General features: G+C 32.4%; 1 protein-coding gene across 1 annotated transcript in view; it reads right to left on the bottom strand.

Moving 5' to 3' along the window:
- The window catches only part of LOC145277908 (amyloid-beta precursor-like protein), a 70,289-nt gene that overhangs the window by 5,640 nt on the left and 43,049 nt on the right, over nucleotides 1-21,600 (bottom strand). Inside the window, exons 2-7 of the mRNA XM_080129964.1 lie at nucleotides 7,568-7,735; nucleotides 5,731-5,863; nucleotides 3,779-3,994; nucleotides 1,484-1,704; nucleotides 963-1,058; nucleotides 686-844 (exon numbers count right to left, since the gene is read on the bottom strand). Of these exons, the coding sequence (XP_079986090.1) occupies nucleotides 686-844; nucleotides 963-1,058; nucleotides 1,484-1,704; nucleotides 3,779-3,994; nucleotides 5,731-5,863; nucleotides 7,568-7,735 (993 nt within the window). The remainder of the gene's footprint in view (nucleotides 1-685; nucleotides 845-962; nucleotides 1,059-1,483; nucleotides 1,705-3,778; nucleotides 3,995-5,730; nucleotides 5,864-7,567; nucleotides 7,736-21,600) is intronic.

Below are 21,600 nucleotides of genomic sequence, written 5' to 3'. Positions count from 1 at the left end.
CTCAAAGCAGGGCAATACTGATACAATTGTAAATTACTTAAAACTTGACAAAACATGGATTAAATAAGGGATTCTGTTCTAAATTCCGTATAGATTCAGAGTTTGCCAAGGTACACCGGAAGAAGGTCCGAGATTACATCGGCTGAAATGTTGTTGAAATAATATTCAAGATGAGAACAATAGTCCCAATACTTAAAATACAGGAAATTTCATGTCTACCATGAAAAATATTTAGTATGTATTTGAATTAAACATTTTTAAAACTAATTTAAATTTTTTAACAATAAATGTTTTGTGCTGGTTATTAGAGACTCAAACAGCTAATGACAAAACTGAAATTGAGATCAATTTCTCAACCCAAGAGACCGTGATCCCCTTTATGTTTGGAGAAAAGACAGCACAAAAGACGACTTTCTTCCTAAACAACAACTTTGTTTTTACTTAAAGAAAAAAAAAAAAATTCAACAAGCATTTCAACCAAAAAGCTGAGACTTCACATCAATGAAGCTCTAAGCAATTTAAATAGAAATCTGCTTTGCCCAAATAAAAATGGAGGGAGGGAAAGAGTCCACTAAAAAGAAGAGAACTCGACTCCCCATTTGAAATAAATTTGAATACAAATTTACGATAAACAAGAGTTTATTAACAAAAGGGATATTTTATTTGTGCTTGAATTGGCACTCACTTTTGGTGGCTTGGCAAGTAGAGCGTCCTGCAGTTTTTCCATTAAAACTTGTTTCCTGTTATTCAGCAAGCTCTGTATATGCTGCTGGTGAGTGTTTACCAATTGTTTCTTCTCAGCAATAGATTCCTGCTCATAAGCATGGTAGATCTTTTGGTAGCGCTAAAGAAAACAAGGAAAACATGTTTTTATAGAAGAAAAATTGGGAGCAAGAAATTCAATTGAGAAAAAATGGGTTTCAACAGAAAAAAAAAAAAAAAAAAAAAAATATGTATCTCACCTCGGTAAGTTCTTTGTTCAATTCCATCGCTTTTTTAGGATCAGTCTTCTTCTTTTCTCTAACACTATCACGAGCGGCTTTCCAGTCTTTCATCATCTGTAACATAAAAGTGAGCACCGTCTTGAAAGATTAAAAATGTGTGTCAGACGAGGACCAATAAAGAGCACTTGAGAAGTTATGTGGAAAATAGAATAGAAAAATGTAATCCATTAAAGAAAATAAGGCGAAAAAGCAAGATGTATAGAAATTAAAATTATGAATGTATAAACATTCTTACTAGTATAAAAAAAAAAAATCACAGGCACACAACCACACAGACATACACAAGATACCCAGACACAACCATGCACAAGACCCTTTCACACAGAAGATCTACATATACAGAGCAAGACAAAAGAAAAAGATTAGAAATCTAAAAAAAAAAAAAAAAAAAAAGCTACAATTGAAATTATTAAAAAAAAAAAAAAAGAAAAAAGGTCTCAATTTTGAAAAAAGGTTGAGAAATGTGAAGTCTTATTTACCTTAGTATCTCTTTCACGCTGAAATTGTTGCATGACCTTTTCAGCAGCTTTGAACCTTTCATGCTCATTAGCATATTTGCTCAGATATTTGCTGTCACCTTTCAGGTAAGCTGTATAATCATCAAGGTCACTTTCAGATTTGCTTGCAGCGGGTGGGGATGAGGATTTGGGAGCTTCGGTACTTTTTTCAGATTCAGATACTTGCTCTGGAATTAGAGAGACTACATCTTGAACATTAGATGTCAAGTTCAAGGCGGCAAAAATATTTAATATCATTTGGGAAAAATGTTATCAATGGGAAATGAAGAAAAGCCAAAAAAAGAATAAAGTTTGGATAGCTCATCTCAAAAATAAGTATTATTGGATATCAATACAAAAGAGACAGTTGTCTGTTCGCAAGTAGTAATAACTAAATTTCAATTGCTATTAACAAATAGTTCTAGATTTTAAACAAAATAGTTAAATCGATAGCTTTATTTTATATTAGTTGGATTATTCTAATTACTGTCCTCATGTTGGAGTTATTTTCATGTTTTTATTAATCAAACCCAACTTTCTTCAGGATCTTTTCAAACGCTGGAATTTGTATAAATTTTTTAACCAAACTCTTTATCAAGTTCACAAGAGTAGGCTGCTCTCATTCTGTTAATCATGACAGAGTGTCTTAAGTTATTCAGGGGTCATCCAAATATTCAAGCCCTTTTAAGGCCTTTTCCAGTCATAATTCAATCTTTTTTCAAAACAAAATTTGATGTATAAAGTATGATACAATAAACAAAAAAAAACTAATATTAGTATTAATATTTTAAAATATTTTAATAAAAACAGAATAGTATTTATTTGGATTTTTAAACTCACTTCAGCTACACTCACAAAATATATAACATTGGGTAGTTTTGTGATACAGGGTCATAACTTTTGTATCGACAATATGGGAAATTATGCAATTTCAGGAGAATGTATTTATTTAGATTTTATTTTTAATATTCAAAACCTATTTCAATAGTATTTTAATTAATATTTTTAAAATATTTTAACAGTATTTCAATTTGATTTAATATTCCAGCAAAATTTTTTACTGAATATAAATACAATTTTCAAGGACTTTTCAAGACATTTCACATATTTTCAAGGTAATAGAAATAAGGTCTTTTCAAGACAAAGCTCAAAATTCAAGGCCTTTTCAAGCTCATGCAAACCCCGTAATTCTGAATTATATTCTTAGGATTGTGTTCACTAAAGATTGAACCCTCAAAAAAGAACTATTACTTAGCACTTTATCAATTGTGTTATGGATCCATGTAAAAAATTTCCTCGATTTTAAAGTTTGACAAGCTACACATGAAGGTTGTATTTGCCAGAATATTGTGAAATATCTAGCAGTGCAAATAATCAAAATTATTGATCCTTGTATATAACGTAACCATAACTAATTTGCATACACAAATCATGAAGTAGTTTTATTGCAGGATTCAGGTTTTAAAACAGCAAATCTACTATAAAAGTAAGCCAAGCATTTCTCAAAAGAAAAGATTCAAGGAAGCATTTCTTGTTTCATATGATTGGTTTGCTGGTGGAGTTGGTTTTATTTAAAAACTGCAGTGAAACTAGTTTATCGATAAACAACTACAGTGCATCTACAAGATGGAGTTTATGATTGCCTATAGTATAAACAAACTTGAAATAAAATAAAGACAATTTTATTATAGACTTGCAACATTTCAGTTCTTAATAAAATCAGTGTAATTAGTATGAAAGTTTAGTTTAAACGTTTCTATAATAGCTAAATAGTGTATAATACAACTAGCTCTTAATTTAGCAATATAATTCCAGTTGATTAAAAAAAAAATTTTTTTTTATTATTATACAAACAATTATTTTATAAAATTCACATTTATGGTATACAAAATTTCCGAAATATTCACAAAATGGGTTCAATGTATAATATCAGTTGGGCTATGAAATGAGTAGAAACAGTGGTTTGTAAATAACTGAAATTATATTGCTATACATGCACACAATAGTGTTTGTATAATAGACAGACTAATATATATAAGCTAAAGTTATTTAAACATTTTTATGCATACAATACTAGCGAAAAGCTTAATGTCGTGAAGAATTACAGATTAAGAATTATTTTTGTAAATGACTAATCTTTAATTCAGATTTTTCTATATTAATGCGAATAGATATAGCACCCCAAAAACTAAAGTAATTAAAAAATAAAAATGATTTATGGTCTGAATCCATAGATGTAAAACATGGTTGACCATCAGAGAAAGATTCAATAGTTACCTTTAGGACAGCAAACAAATTCTACACCACTAAAGTGGCCAGGCTCTTGACAAGGCCACAACATTGCGAAACTCTGCGTGGTCATTCCACGGGCAGAACACTTGCTCATGGCAGTTTCATTGCATTGGTCGAATTCATTACAAACACGGGGATCATGGTAGTGGTCAAATATGCAGTGTTCAGGTACCAACAAGGCTTCACTCTGGAATGGTCCGACTGAAATGGTAAAAATTAAGATTTTCAGACAAACAGCACAACATATGCATAAATAGAAATTGCCAAAAGTCTTAAAAGATAAAATGTACATAAAATACTAACTTTAAATTTCAATTTTAAATAACTTTTCTAAAGTTATAGAAAAAGAGGGTTAAACATTTTACAGCATATTGTTGCATTTCTAATATTATGACAACACACGTATATATGAAAATATAACAGTACAAATTTATTATTGGTGACGGATGGTTGGTTGTTAGGAGGGAGATACACACACAGGAAATAGATGCGTTGATTCTTCTCCAGGCTGAAACTGTCAACCAACTGATATCCATTTCAGGTTATTTGTGATCACGTCAAACACTTCATTTGAACGGTATTATAACTAGTCACATCCCAAGGATATTTTATTCCGCGATGGTCGGTCCTGGATATAACCGAAAACTATATCCGATGGTGAGGCCCCAGCTTGCGGGCCTTGGGGAGTGTGGAGCCACCCTTTAATTGCCATTGCTCCCAGGTCCACTCTGACCCGGAGTGATAGTACCTGTTAGGGTGCCAACTATGGGTTAAATAGAATCCGACTTAAAAAAACAAATATACTCCATTAAAAATCGTCCCTCAAAATAACTAGATTCGGCATTAAATAACCTGAAAAAGGTGGATATGCCGTAAAACAAAAACGGCCAACCAATCAGCGATTGTCATTTTGATGAACTGACCTGACTTTGGTTTTACCTGATTACACTTGTGTATAATTTTGTCGAAAATGACTTTTCAAAAAGCCAACATTTAACATATCTTCTTGACAAGTGATCACTTGTTTATTGATTTTTTTGTTGCAAACTGTTAGCCTCATCTCCATTGTTGTTTCACCACGTTTCGGCCAACTATTTCTCAGGCCTTCCTCAGTTTGGTTAACTGCAATGAGATAGGAATGCTAAGTTTTGTAACTGCATTTCCAGTAATTACTGTCTTCCATAGTTGTTGTCTCACCATGTTTTGGCCAACTAATCCTCAGGCCTGCTTTGGGTAATATTGAAACCGCTATCTTCAGACAATGCTCATCTGGAATTGTAGAGAGTCAACGCATTTATTCACTGTGCAACAGGTCGAACAAGGTTGGATTTTACGGTCTTATAAATCCAATTTTGTGTTTTCCTCTGGTCTTCCATTGTCAGGTCCGTACCAAACAGTATATTTTTTTTTTATTAATTACTGAGGATACAGTTAAAAAACTCAGCATTCTTATGCCATCGTAGTTAACCACCTGAAGAAGGCCAGAGGATGAGTTGGCTGAAACGTGATGAAACAACAGTTATGAAGATGAGGATAATCGCCTGCCCTCACCCAGAATTAATACACAAATTATGAAACCTCATCTGAAATGATTCCAAAAAATGAAATATGAAATGATCATTTGTTGATTCTTCCCATGTAGGTGCCTGATTTTTTTTTTTTTTTTTTTTTTTTTTAAATTAAATGACCTTTTACATGCTATAATTATTTTATGTTTCTTGTATATCGTCGACAGGTGCACCTATTCTTGTAAAAATGATTTCTCAGTACACACTATGTGAATATTTAACACTCTTAAATTAACATTTGCTAAAATACCTGTGGGTCATTAAAAACGGGATACTATTTTATCCATGGGATGAGGGGAATCCATACAGATATTAAGATTCTGTATTTATTTTTATGTATTCTTTATTGATCACCATAACATCACATACCTAAACAACGGAATGGTCTGATGGTATGGTTGCCATGTTTATGACAATGTGTGACATTGAATCCACACCAATTGGGAATGGTTACTTTGTAGCTGGCTTGCAATACATTGGTAATGTCATGATCTGGATATAGCTGAAAATAGAAAGAAAAATAGAAAGAAAAATAGAAAATTTTACCTTTAGAAAATATTTTTTTCTAGACTTTATCTATCAACAAATTACCCAAATTATTAAAACATTTCCATTTTCAGGTATGTTTTCTCCCCCATCCCCTCAAACATAAACTTGCCTAAATAAGACCCCTCCCGACAATTTTTAAATAAGACCCTGATTACTTCTAACTGTTAAGCCATATAAATAAAAATGTACATGTAAAAAAAAAAAAATAAATAAATAAAATAAAATAAAAATAAACAAAAACCAGACAGGTTTTAAACATTAATTATAAACAGGGCTATGACAAGAGAATATTCTTATTGCTTTGACTCAAGTTTATATCCGACAGTTAATCAATAGAGAACCACATCACTATCTAAAACCATACAAGATATAAAATGCTCTATACGTGAGTCAAAATAATGAAAATATTCTCTTGTCATAGCCCTAATTATAATACTGATTATGACGATGTTGCAACATTCATGTCAGTAATGATTGTCATGCGGACAACATCCAACTTTAAGCTGATATTTATGCCAACTGAAATGAATTCATGGAAAAAACAATGTTTTAAATATTCATAAGATTACCATGTTGTGAGGATACAGGGGAACCAGTCCAATCGAGAATCTCATCAAGCTTTATTCAAGAGTGGCTTCGGCTTATATGAATCCAAAAAAAAAGTTGGCCAACGAAAAGTCAATTTAAAAACATTACTATCTCTTTGCACGTATATCTTTAACCCAAAGAAAAATTACTCCAATCAAACTAATAATCATGAATAATAGAAAATGAAGACAGAGTTCCCATGTACCTGACACGCATATTACCATTCACATTTATTTTTTTTTATGTCATTTTTAATTTTACATTAAAGTCTGAAGATGTGCACAGAATTATGAGAGTTTGAAGAGTGGCTTATTCCTCTAAATATTTTAAAATCTAGAAACCCAACACCTGCAAGAACAGTTTACTATCTATGGGGTTTGTCTTAAGACTCAAAATCTAATGGGCTGCTCTCTAGGAAGAGGGAGGAAGGATGTTTATCCTACTAAAACTCTACAGCTGCAAAAAGTTAAAAATTAGTAAAAAAAATTAACCTCTAGAGAAATTTCCAGATTCACAATCCAAGAAGTTGCATTCTTGCCCTCCTCCAAATTATTAAAAAAAAAAAACAGATCCAAGAGTAATAGTACTTAGTTTTTACTTTATCTTATTTTTATCAAAGGTGCTTGACTGAGCACCAATTTCTGGTTCCCTTTGTCATACTTTCATTAGCACCACTGCAAATAACTTCTTTGTATATAACAAAAGTCAAACAGAATTTTCATGAAAAGATTTCTTTTCAAGAACTTTCCATATGTGGAACATTATTATGGGACTGCTTCCCTGCAAACTGCAACAGGGGTTTGTTAAAATCCACTGTCAACAACTACTTGCCGAGCCATCCTCTTAAGTATTTACATTTTTATTTCATAGTCCAATCAAGAATCTCATCAAGCTTTATTCAAGAGTGGTTTCGACCTATGTAATTGAGGATTCATAAGTTCTAAGCAGCTTTTATTTATATTAACCCAACAGAATTTGAACGAATTTTACAATGATGGCTTGGTTTAGAAAATCGCTAAGTAGAAAGAAAAACAGAAAAAAAAAAAAAGTATAAAGTCTATGAAGTTACCTTTTTACAGTAATCAAGAATTTCTTCAGGTTGTTTAACACAGCTCTTAGAAGTGTCCTCATCAGCCACCCATCCACTGGGAACTCTATGCATCGCAGGTTTGTTGCAGATAAAGGCTACCATAGGCTCAAACTTTCTTGAATTCATTTCCATGCTAGCTGCTACAAACTGAAAGAAAGAAAAAAGGATGTTTAGAAATTGAAAAATAAGTGTTCAAAGTTTTTGTTTTTTTTTTCTTAAAAATGTAAATTTAAATCCCACACAAATTACAGTAAAACACTTGCTTTCTTTTTATTTATTTTTTATTATTTATTATTTTTAAACCAATCCAAGTGCTGAAAAGAAAGATAGCAAATGACAAGCCATGCAATCATTTCAAATCCATTTCAGGAAAAAAAAAAAAATCTGATTAGCTTTTTATTTTTTCTTCAGATCCGAAATAATTTATGTAAAATTAAATTGGCACAATTCCAAGACTACTCTATGATGGCATAACATACCAGTTTCTGTCAGATCACCAAAGTTAAACAACATTAAGCCTAATTAATACTAAGGTAACCATTTAGAAATTCTATGTGCTCTACACTTATCTCGGCATTGTTTCCAGTTAGTCTTGGGTCTGTCCTTGATATTGGAATCAAGCAGTGCTGATTAAGAAGCGGTGTGTTCGGAGATTGCACAACCCTTGCCTCACAATTACATGCACAGCTACCCTTACAGGAGTGTCTATAGTCTTAAAACTGAACAGAGGCATCAATATGAATGGGGTAGCAATATACATTGATAAATAGCAAACACTGAAGAAGCGTAATCCCCCACCCTGCCATTTTTACCAAATGTACACTAATAAACATTTCATTTATTAGGGCAGTTTAATGAACGACTGTTACTCACACAAAGTAGACATAATTGACTGAACATACTAATATATCTAAAGCTCCAAGAATCTATGCAACATAAAGATGGAAGTTTACAGCAGAATTTTTTTTTTAACTCGCGCTCAACCCTAACAAGGCATATCGTCAGCTGGACGTAAGGGGCTATTATTTAGGACTATGCATAGGAAAGATTAACAAGATGTTGGTTTACATTACATTTAAACTTCTGCATATTAATACAGTCAAGAAAGCAGGTAGTAGGAAGGGAATTCCAAAGTCTAGCTGTTCGAGGGAAGAAACTATCAGAGTAGAAAGCTTTTTGGCATTTAGGGACCTCAATAGTGAAGGGGTGTGATTTTGTTGCTAAGCGGGTTTGTCGGGGATATGTATGTTGAGGGGGGCACAAGTGAAACAAGTTCATCAGAGCACATTCCATTAAAATATTTGTAAAACAAGCAGAGATGCAACACTGCAGTGATGAAAAGGAGGTTGCTGGACCCTATCCAAGAGGGAAGATGTGGCAACAATACTCTATGCATGGGCAAATGGTGGACTTGTAGAGGTACAGGATACTCTCAGATGTGAGTAGTTTTCTAGCACAATAGAGGGAACCTACCAGATGTGATTCAAGAATATATTGTCAAGAGATGTGAATAATGAATAGAAGTTGTCAAAAATTAGACAAGTAATATAGACTATGTGATTAAAATCACAAGAGATTTTTTTTTAATTCTTTACAAAGGAGTCCCCACTTATCAAGGCTCAGAGGACACTCGTGGATAAGAATTAACAAGTGTATGATAGTCAATGGGACAATATCATAATTGTTAGTGGAAATTTGGTAAATTGGATTACTTAAGGGGAACGGCTCATCAAGAACTTGTTCACATTGGACTTGAAGATGACCATATTGTAGTCAGCTGGAAAGCAGGGAAACGGAAAAGAGTTCCACAGACGTGCAGTCCTAAGAAAAGAAGCTTTGTTCATCGAATCTACGTTTAGGTTTAGGCACAGATAAAGAGCGAGAGAAATTATTGATAGGGGGCACCATAGATTGGAGCTCAGATGAGCACTTTCCATGAAAATGATAGAGCAGAGACAGGCTCGCAACGTCTCTTCTGTTGGAACTACAAAGTCATTTTTGAACTCTATCAAGGTAGGATAAAGTGCTTCTAGCAGCTCCCGCTCGGATATGGTAACAGTACTCCATCCTTGGCGCTTATACAGGTAGAGAATTGGATTGGCAGCGAGATATCTACTGGAGTGATAGAATCTCACCATTTTCCTAGTGACCTTGGCAATGGGTTTGATGTAAGTGTTCCATTTCAGATCAGGAGTAAAGATCAGATCCAGATGGCAACTCTTTGAACTTTGTTGGAAAAGAGAAATGTTAACCTGAAAATGTTTAACCAATGACGTCATCATTCCAGCAAAACACCACTAGTTTATGTTCAAGGCTGATCAACATAATCGGAAAAAAAATGAATGTTTGCCCAGAATAATTTGCGATAATTTAAAGAGAAAATTATTGAATATATTGTTTCAGAATTTTTTTTAGAAAAATTGATAATCTGTATTATTCAGACTTGTACTCTCATCTTGGTTGTTACATTCGCAACATAAGATGCATCTTTTTAAACTGATAACTTACAAATTCTGCAACCAGATCAAAATTTGAAATTAAATGAAAATAAAATGAAACTGTGGCACTAATCCTAATGTGGGTTTAACTGGCTTCCTCCAAAGGAGAAAGTTTCATAGGCGTATGAAATTCACAAACGGTCCCAATTGCATGTATATTCCCGTTAGGGAAGATGGCTACATTAGATTATTGCAACTGTTGCAGGGAGGTGTCAACGTCACATACAGCACCTGGTATTCTAAAATTGGTCACCAATCTGGTACTGTGTATTTATTTGCTTTCCCACAGAGCAAATTAAGCACAAGGCCGTTTCTTAATGTGGAGAGATTGGGGAAATGGGGATTAGCTCCCCGGGGAGTAGGGGAGCTGGATAGTGACAATTGGTATGAAGGGTTTCCCCTACATTGACCAATAACTGATTGCCATAAGGTCAATGGTCTTATATGTGGGGTTTCCTCCACATATGGCCTTTGAGATTCATGCCCAGCCCCGCAGGCCTGGTACTGATCAATGTTGCTTAACTTTGGTGAGCTAGTGAGAACTGATGTGTTAACGTGATTTGTGATTAAATGTTTCAGTTTGAAATTCTGTCCAGGTTCCAAAGTTAGATTAGAAAGTTCAGAAAGGTGCATTTGATGATGGTGGTCGTGATGGATCTTATAGCCATCACCATTCGAAAATATCCAAATGAGAACAGTAATCTGAATACAATAATAACCGAGTGTTACTGGGGGGGGGGAGTTGGCCAATAAATAATGTCTTTACATTTTAAATGGCAAATTTCAACTTTAGTAAAAAAAAAAAAAAAACAGAAACGGTTTACAATATCGTAGTTGATATACTTTATTTTCCAAAGTTTCGCTAAAAAGTTATACGAGAAAAATTAACTGCAAAATTTGATCAACTGAAATACTAGTTTAAAAAAACGTGCCAAGTAACAAGTCTTCTGATGACACGAAGAATATAATTAAAGATTATATAAAACTTGTACCTAGCCATGGCTAACAAAACAAGAACAATATATCTTCGTGCATTAAATAAAGAGTTCAGTTCGAAGTTCTGTATAGATTCCAAAGTTTACACCTGAAGAAGGTCAGAGGTTACATTGGCTGAAACCTCATGATAACACTATCCAAGATGAGAACATTAGTAAAAAAAAAAAAATAAAAATAAAAAAGCAAAAGTTGTTCATTTATAATAGAAATCATTACGTCTATTACTAACAGGAATAGCCAACATTGTCAGGCAATGAATGAAGAACTATACTCATGCATTCAGTGTTATTATGACAAAATTTACCCCACGCACCCACCCAAAATCAGCTGAATTCTACATGCGTAATATTCCGGTAGACATTTTAACAAAATTTTTTTTTTTTTAATAGTTTTTGAAATTTAGTTTTATATTGTTGCATTTTTGATTTCAACAAATCTATGTTGATGCGAGAAACAAAGTTGTCTCGTAAACGTTATTAATATGGCAGACTAAATTAAAGTAAAAAGTGTAACTGCTATCATATAAGCCCATTCTTCTATAAATTAACTTAAATTCCAGTAACGTACTCAGGAAAAAGCATCTAGAAAGTGCCGATCTAAAGTTAAATGTTCGAGTAAACAGCAAATATTTTTTCCATCCCCCCCCCCCCAAACAAGATATTAAAAATTGTCAATCTACATTAAAGAAATGGACCATATTTTTTTTTTTTTTTTACTAAATTATGTTCTTATTGGATCATAAGTATGTAGACATGCAAAAAATTTCTTATCCTTTTGATCGGAAAACAAACTTTACCAAGACAGTTCATCTAATTGCCATAGTAACCGATGTAAAAAAAAAAAAAAAAAAAAAAAAAAAAAAAAGAATGGTTTCAACATACTGGCACAAAAGCGATGCTTATAAGCAACAATGTCATATCGTAAGAGATTTGCTTAAAGATCAAAATCCAAAATACTTTTTAATGTGATTTAAAAAGATAAAGATCCAATGGCAATGTGATGAGAATTACAAGATTGAAAAAAAGAAACAGATTTAAATAAGACAGGTGTTTCAAAAGGTAAGTCTGAATCAAACAGCTGCATCTGTATTTAAGCAGATAAAAAGTTTATAGGATTAAAATAAAGCATTGGTTGATAGGAAAAATATTCGAATTTTTTAGACAGATGTAAATTATTACGAAGGATAGATAAAAAAAAAAAAAAAAAAAAAAAAAAAAAAAACTTGTATTATGTATTGAAAAGTTTATTTACAAGTAAAAACTCTAAATTGTGAAAAGTTTTAAAACCAACTAGCTTTCTAACAAAATTAGAAAAAAAAAATTAAATTAAAAATTTTATAACAAGCATTTGATTTTAGTCCGAAGACAACAAAGCGTAAAAGTAATTTATACAGTAAATGCGGTATTATGGCGACTTGAAATGAAAGCGGGAGAAAGTGTATGGACGAATGGATCAACATCTGGTTAGTTAAACCACTCCCCGCTCACCCATCCACACTTTTAAGGATCTTATAAATTTATAAAATTTGTTTATCTTTTTTGGAGATAATTAATAGTATCTGTTTTTTCCTCAGTCAAAAGGAGAAATTGGAACACACACACACATTAAATAAAAACTGTGTCAAACTTGGCCCTCGTGAGAGATTACTTAAAATAGATAAAGTTGTATATTTTAATGTTAAAATCCTATAAAAAATAAAATAAAAAAAACTCCTATTAGTTTCTTGATATAGGTAAAATGTCCTATTTACAAAACAATTAACTTTGAAGAAAATGTGCATTCAAATAAAATTATCAGTGTAAAACAGTCACTATTGTGTAAACATTTTTTTTTAAAGAACATTCCGCAGAACTAAAAGTATTCCAATAAGTCCCCATTTACTTGTCTATATACGAGGGAAAAATTTTTTTCTTAAGACAAAGAGGTTTCGAGTCGACATCATAATGAACATGGGATTACCTCAAATGACTACCAGAGAGAGGCACTGGAACATTCAAGTGATCTCTGGCTTCGTTCTTACAAGTGGCTTTTATCTTTATGTCCAGCAAAGGCTATTTTTCGCCGGGGGTGGGGGGTTACAACTTTTTATATACTCCCTAGATTATATCTACGATTTGCGAACGAATTTATTTGAGCAACTTTTACAAAATTCACGCATGGTATTCATATAAAAGCGAAACCAATCGAAAGCTAAGGCAAATTCCTGGCTTTCTTTCCAGGGACGTCCAGAAACAATTAGATTTGATCAATGTGGGGGGAAACCCCTCATATCAGACAATTGCTATTCATTTTGACACTCCCTTTTTATAGGGCACTGGTTTTCCCCAATATCGTGGGGAAACAAATAAATGAAACGGCAGAAAGCTGAACTGGCCTTCAGCCAAAGTTCATTTCTGCACCTGCGTATTCACTTAGCAAGTCAACTTTTTGATTAACATCGCTAAATTTTAACACTTTACACGTCCTATAGTTTTGTAGTGTAGCTGTAAGATGTTACGTTTTCTTTCACTTTCTTTTCCGCCTTCGGGTTCGTCACAGGTTCAAGCCTCCCTCTCTAACACTTTTCTTTTACACCTCGAAACACCTGGGCAACGCTGGATACCCCTACTGGTCATTAAAATGAAATCTACAAAGATGAGAACGGACAAATAATTGAGATTTAATCAGTTAAAACGAATATTTTCTAATCTATAATATAAACCTCACCTGTGTTTAAATGTATGTTTATCTGCCTAAAACTTTTGATAGAGGCGATGGCTTTTCACAAGATTGGTATGGTTTTAAAGCTCGACCCTTCGGACAACAAATATTGAAAAATTGGCTAAAAACCTTAATTCCTTCACCCTCAATTCGGCACTTTTCTACAAGGAGAGGTCGCTTTTTTCGCCAATATTTTTGAAAATCATCCCCTCTTTTCGATTGACTGGCCTTAATTTAAACCTTTGCCACTTCCGGTTTGGCAATGGACGCAATGGCAAAGACGTCACATTTTTTTTTTTTTTTTCACATTACTCCTTCACGATACGGGTTTAAGCCAGCCTACCTACTACCACTTTTTTTTTTTTTTTTTTTTTTTGCACTCACACATCTTTAAACACCCGGGCAATGGCGGACATCCAGGCTAGTCTAATATATAAAAGGCAGAATGTGCGCTTATGTTTGTATGTCTTACAAAAACTTTTGACGGAGGCGACGGATCTTGACGAAATCGGTATCGTTTTAAAGCCCCACGACAAACATTGAAAAATTGGCCAAAAACATTCATTCCTTTACTCTCAACTGAGCAGTTTTGTACGAGGGGTCGCTTTTTTCACTGACATTTTAGCAAGTCATCGTCTTTTCAATTCACTATGCTTAATTTCAACAATCTGAACTCCCGGTTGGGCAATGGAGACATCGGCTAAGACGTCACACATTTTTAACCTTTTATTTTTCTTCTTTACGTTATGGCCTGCCTGCCTACTACCACTTTATTTATTTTTTTTTATTTTTAACACCTCTGCCTACTCGTTTTGATCCCCACCCCACTACCATTTTCCCCCCACTCCCCAGGGTTCCTTACTACACCACCTACACACACCCGAGCACCCCTACTACTGTTGTTTTGACCGACCCCCAGGGTCCTTACTACACCACCTAAACACCCGGGCAACCCGCTAGTATTTTAATAAAACTGAAACAATTTCATGTGTTTGCGTTTCCTTACATCAATAGATCTTATGATGAATTACTTTTTTACTTATTAATCAAACGTTTATTGGAATAAAAAATGCAATAGCATTAGAATAAATTTAAAAATCCTATTAAAAAATTGTGAGATCAACCCCACCAGAATACATTCTGATTTCTTCAAAATTTGAAAGCATTTTTAAACTTTTCAAGCAAAAGAGAATAGAAAGTAATTTCCGGTTTTAAAATTCTTATTAACAAATGCATTGAAATAAAAAGATTTGAAAGTTATTTACATCCGATAATTTTATAAATGGAGATTAAAATTACAAAACTCAAGTGACCCTTTACCCCCCCCCAAAAAATAAGACTCGGCCAACGCCAGCCAAGTAGTTAGTAAATTCATAAACCTATATAGCAAACATGAAAAGTGTTTCCATCTCTACTTAAATATTTATTATATACACTAAAAGCTGAAAAATTTACAATTTATAGTTTTTAGCATTAGTGACGTTTCCACTTGAATACATAAAACTATTCTCATAAGTAAATTAGTCTTTAAATTTTAGATCTTCGTGTTGCTATAGTTATGTTTCTAGTTTTTTTTTGTTTTTTTTAAGGGACGTTTTCAACAAATCGACAATTAATAAAGTGATATTTTCCCCTATTTGATCGATCGATATAGCTTCATAAACAAAAGCTGCATATAAAAAAGATGTTTAATATATGTACGATAGTGCACATATGGTTTGGTGTTCTGAACTAAAATATAAAAAAAAAAAAAATAATAATTTTCCAATAGTTTTTTTTTTTTTTTTTTTAAATATTTAATCGCACTAACCGTTTCTGTTACTAATGCCAAACATAGGTGAAGGAGATAACATTCTCACTTCGAAACCCTGCCTATTCATGTTTAATTATTTTTTATTTTTATTTTATTTTTTTCACTTTACACCGGTTGCTTTCTCAAATTTCTCATCGGTTTCAATGCTTGATGCAATAGACACTTATTTCATTAGTTATATTAAACGAATACTGAAATCGATGTTTTCATCAAATAAGTCACGATTTCTTTAAATCTCAATTGATATAATAGATCTATTTCACTTGATATTTTTCTGTCATTCTCTCCATGTTAATTTCTATTTAATATGCGAATAATGCTGAGAATAATAGAGATTTTTTTTTTCATTGTTAACAAGCAACTATGGCGTTTTGTTCCCTCCTTCAGGACTTCTATAAGGTTCACGAGTGGAAACAGGAGTTCCTATTTTCCTAGGAAGCACAAGAAATTCTGCTCATAAATGACATTTCCGTGTGTGCAAAATGGTCTCTACCAAACTGTCAATTTTTGGTCTACAGACTTGAAACTCGAGATATAGGGAATTTGGACCTGTGGGACAAATTCGATTTGGTTTTTAGCTGGTAAAAAGTATCTGCTAAGGAGTCAAAATTGAAAGAAAAAAAAAGTTGGAATTTGGCAGATGTAAATCGACTAAACCTGTATCTTCTGCACATGCACATGTATGCATTTAAATCGGTTAATTTGATAAGCTTTGATATACACATCGTTTTAGCTCAGATGGTACCAAATAACACCGGAGAGCTAAATGTTTTGGTTTCGATTCTAGCTGATGACACCCCAAGTTATGTTTTTCTTTTAAACTTTTGAAATCACTACTGGGTACAATATAATAATAGATACAAAACCGGCATCAATTAAAATCTATTAAAGCCTATTTTACAACTGGACAAGTCCAGGCGCCCTGCTAGTATAATTCCTAAATTCTTCCTCGACTGAGAGGGAACTATATTAGCCAGATTAAATAAGTATACTTCATTTGGATCAAAAGGGGTGCATTAATATTGTCGAGTCTACGTTCGTGTTGGACATCTATTTATAAAAAAGAAAAAAAAAGAAAAAAAAGAGAAAAAAAAGAGAAAAAAAGAGAAAAAAAGAGAAAAAAAGAGAAAAAAAAAAAAAAGAAAAAAAAAGAAAAAAAAGAAAAAAAAAGAAAAAAAAAAAGAAAAAAAAGAAAAAAAAAGAAAAAAAAAAGAAAAAAAAAGAAAAAAAAAGAAAAGAAAAGAAAAAAAAAGAAAAGAAAAGAAAAAAAAGAAAAGAAAAGAAAAAAAAGAAAAGAAAAGAAAAAAAAAAAGAAAAAAAAATACAATCATAGAAACTAATGCAAATACTAATATGGGTCCAAGGTTTTAAGTACAGGAGTTCATAATTATTCTGGGAAAATCAATTTGTATCAAGAAGAATTGAAAACTTGTACATTTACTAAAAATTGTTTCAATAAATGTCACATTTTCAAAACACTAAATTTCACCCAATCAATGCCGGGTACATCCTTTGGATCCAACCTAAAGGTTGAATATCAGAGAAAAAAAAAAGTATTATGAAGTGGACACCAAAAAAACACGGGATTCTTTCAATCTTGGGGAAAATTCAGACATTTTTGATAACAAGACTAAACGATTCTTAAACGCTGGATACAAAAGCAATAATGAGGCGAATAAAAATAGAAAGCTCCTGCCTACAGGAACCAATATTAATACAATTAGCACTTATTTAACCTTCAGGGAGTCTAGACGGTTCATCTAGTAGACATTCAGTAACCTTTCGATTCACAATCTGCCAGGATAAAACGTCATAAAGAATTTTTCCTTTTTGGTTTAATGGATACTGTCATTCACTATGTAACCCTTTCCTGCTCTGGCATCATCCACTCTGCACAGAAACAAACAAGATCCAGAGAAATTTTAGTACTATATAGATAATCTATGTATAGATCTATAAAAGTGAGGATGTGTATGTTAATCAGTTTTTTCCGAAAAAAGGGCTGCTCAGGGGTCCAAATTGAAAAATTGGTACTTGGGTGTTGGGATCATCAGATTTTTATTTGTTTGCATGAATTGTTCACATGACAGCTTCCTTATGTTAAGAATAAGTAGGTTTGAAAACACTTTTTAAAGATTGTGGCAAGTTGGCCCTAATGGTTACTGTTCTTGAAATTTTGATTTTGATTTCAGCGCGAGATTTTTTCTTTTTTACTTACAAGAAGTGAACTATTTAGAAAAACTACTTGCATGCACAGGTCTCAGTTTCTTTCCGTTTTTCTTTTTTTAAAGGAATCTAATGTTATGTCTAATACCGAGCAACACCGGGTACATCTGCTAGTCTTATAAAGTCTAATCTATACTCCTCTCATATTTGTGCTCAGTAACATTCTTAACAAGTTTCATAAATCTTGTTAATTGGATTAAACTTCAATTTTTATGTTAATATTTGATAGGTTTTAGTCAAATTTAGAGCAAGCTTAGCTTCTAAGTCACACATAAGTATGTAACTCAAAACAAGGAGTTCTAATATTTAGGAGATATTTTTCATTGCAACATTGTTCACAGTAAAAAAAACATTCGAAATACTTTTTTGATAACTAATATTTTATACAATATAACTATAAAAATTTTATTTGCTACTTTTAGTTTATTGCACCTTATATCGTATAGTCTAGCAAATACATTGTCATAAAAAAATTAAAAAAAAAAAAACGTGTTTGCAATTTGTTAAAGAACAAGAAAAAATAACAGATAAACTCTTCTGAAATTTTTTTAATAACTTCAGACATGAGTGCCCCTTTTCTGGGAGCTGGATTTTCCCCACATTAAAAACCGACCTTGTGTCTAACTCTGCCCTCGTGTGGAGGCAAGTAAATAGTAACATTAGAACGTATGTAGTCACTGTAAAGGTTTTCAGCTGCTGAACTCTTCAGAATCAGGATAAAATGCTGACAATGTTAATTTCTGCTCTAGACACTTCATACCTTGGTGTCTAACTGTCCCGTGGGGAGGCATTGTAAATAGGAACTTGTCTCTCTCTCATATATATACACATACCCTAAATATCTATATTAATACGATAGCATGTGTGTTCTTTTGTGTGTCGTGCTTACACCCGGGTTGTTTAATTATGTTCTATTTCTTGTCAAAAATAATTTTACCAAGAATTCTTCATAAGTTTTGGTTTCGACTATAACTGATGCCACTTAAATCATCTATTTTTTTTATAAATAATTTTCAAGAATTTTACCAAGAATTCTTCATAAGAATTAGTTTGGTTTCGATTATAACTGAAGGAAATCAAGTTATCTATATATCTATAAAAGTGAATGTGTGTGTGTGTGTGTGTGTGTGTGTGTGTGTGTGTGTGTGTGTGTGTGTACATTTCCCTACGCAATAACTGTCAATTTTTAGTCTACAGACTCAAAATTTTATATACAGGGTATTGAGATTTGGGAAAATCTATGTGATCGGTTTTCGGCCAGAAATTTGGCTATTAAGGGGTCAAAGTTCAACAATTTTTGACCTTTGAGAACTCTACCAAACTCCGACAATTTTGGGTCTAAACACTTGAAATTTTAGATATAGGTTCCTTGGACATGGATCTAACTTAACTTTATTTGATCCCAAAACAAATGTCAAGGGTTCATAATAGGGGTCAAATTTAAAAAATTGACCGTTTTTTTTTTGCTCAGTATACACCTCCGGGCAACGCCGGGCACCCATGCTAGTATATATATATTTTTTCATAAGTTTTTATTTCGGTTTCAAGTCAAGTTAATGTACCCAAGTCATGGATATATTTTTTTATTTTTGAAATCGCAACTTTATAACATAAAAAAAAAAAAACGATAGAACATATATACGAAATCTGCATGAATTAAAAAATATATTTAAGCATATTTTACGATTGGGCTTTATTGGGCGTTCGTGCTAGCTTAGATAAATACTTTTGAAGTTTTAAAAAAGCTACAATAATATCAGAGCGTCTTCATTTAAACTTAAGATCTACAGAATGTCAACATCAATATATTACATATGAAGGAATCCTCTGTGGAATTTCCATAGGTACCGCTAGTAAAGGATGATTACTATAACAAAAACAGCACACTATAAATAGTTAGATCAATCAAAAAAGGAAAATGTCCTTGAATTACTTAAACTGATATCTAAATATTTATTTCCGCTTAGGATAGCAGTTGGACATGACCGGATTATGTGTGGTGGTGAGGCTTAAAAGGAAGTATTCAGGAAGTATTATCAACCAAATTGGTCACAAAACCGACAAACGGATTTGTAAATAGAACATTCAAGTCAAATGTCAACCAAGGAGGCAACTAATTTTAATAACATTCTGAAAAAACACACACATTTCCTGTGATAAGAATTTTCATAAATGGACAGAAGTTATTTTTAAATATCTTTAGTACATTTTAGGAAAAAGTGAAAATGAGCTAGCAAATTTTTTTTTAATTTTATATTTCTATATAAATAAAACTAGTTTGTGTGTGTGTGTAAATATTTAACCAATAAACTCTTAAACTACTGGTCACATAACACTGAAATTAACAGGAAAGAGTAATCATACACAAAGGATAGTTTACGAAGAGTAAAATTTTTGTTTGCATGGAAATATGTCAGAAAGTTAAAATGAAAAATGTTAATTTCAACTTGCCGAAATGATTTTTCGTTCTGCGCATGGCCAAATTCTGTCGATAACTACATCAGTAAGAGACGCGACTGGAGTGCTAAATGTTTTGATTTCGATTCTAGCTGATTGCACCCAAATCATTTTTTTTTTTTTTTTAAACTTTTGAAATCACCGCTATATTAGGTACAATATAATATTCAATAGAAAATTGGCTCTGTCATAATAAATACGAAATCTGTATGAATTAAAACATTTAAGTGTATCTTACAACCCGGCAACCTTTTAACATATGAACTATGTAATGATTTTAAAGTTTAAATACTTCCAAATTCCTTCCAAAGGATCAAAGTATTAAAAAATTGTTTTTGCACAAACAGTATTACTAGACAAAAGTAAAGTACATAGTAATTTCAAATATATAGTTAAAAAGATAATTATTTATCTATATTAGTGATATCACTGGTGTGGGTGCAGCACTTGGGGGGGGGGGGGCTTTAATAAAATTGATTACAGGATATTTAGATCATAAACTGAGAAAAAAGAAAAATAGTCACTTTTTTAAAAAAAAATCCTAGTGCCTTTCAATTGATAAAACAAGGAAAGGAAATTTTATTAAATCACCAAATTAAACGATAACATTTCTATAGCTTTACACAAAAAAAAAAAAAAAAAAAAAAAAAAAAGACCAAAATTAGACCATTTTATATTGTTAAACAATTTTTTTTTAACACTAGGGACCCCACCCTTGTTTACTCTATTTTTAGCAATCTAAAAGTCAAATTAGAGTTTTCCTGTGTTCAGATTCATGTATTAAAAAAAAAAAGAAAAAAAGTTCTTATCGTGGTCGTGACGTTACGGGCGGTCGAAATTATGCGTTTTACGAGACGTCATTTATGCAAACTTTGAAGGACTTGCAAAAAATGACGACGCAAAAAAAAAAAAAAAAAAAAAAAAAAAAAATTGACCCTCCTTGTAGAAAACTCGCCAGTTGAGGGTGAAAGAATTGATGTTTTTGGCCAATATTTCGTCCGAAGGGTCGAACTTCAAAATGATACAGATCTTGTTACAATTCATCGCCTCTGTTGAAAGTTTTAGGCATGCATACATACATACATACATACATACATTTAAACAGACGGGTAAGATTTATATTATAAATGACGTTTAGGCTTCATAATCTTAGAAAACAGCAGGCGTGGTGGCCTGATTGGAGGAGATAACCTTCTCTCACTTCGAAACCCTTTGCCTACTACCCTGTTCATAGACACTAGCCTGCAAAGACGATTTACCAAGTTATATTCAAATTACTTTTAACAAAGAAATAGTGAGAAAGTTTTTTTTCTTTTGCCAGC

This window comes from Euprymna scolopes, chromosome 6, assembly GCF_053919585.1.
Source record: "Euprymna scolopes isolate OS-2025 chromosome 6, ASM5391958v1, whole genome shotgun sequence".
Classification (NCBI taxonomy): domain Eukaryota; kingdom Metazoa; phylum Mollusca; class Cephalopoda; order Sepiida; family Sepiolidae; genus Euprymna; species Euprymna scolopes.
The sequence above is the reverse complement of the archived record's forward strand: the minus strand, read 5'-3'. Positions and strand labels throughout refer to the sequence as shown.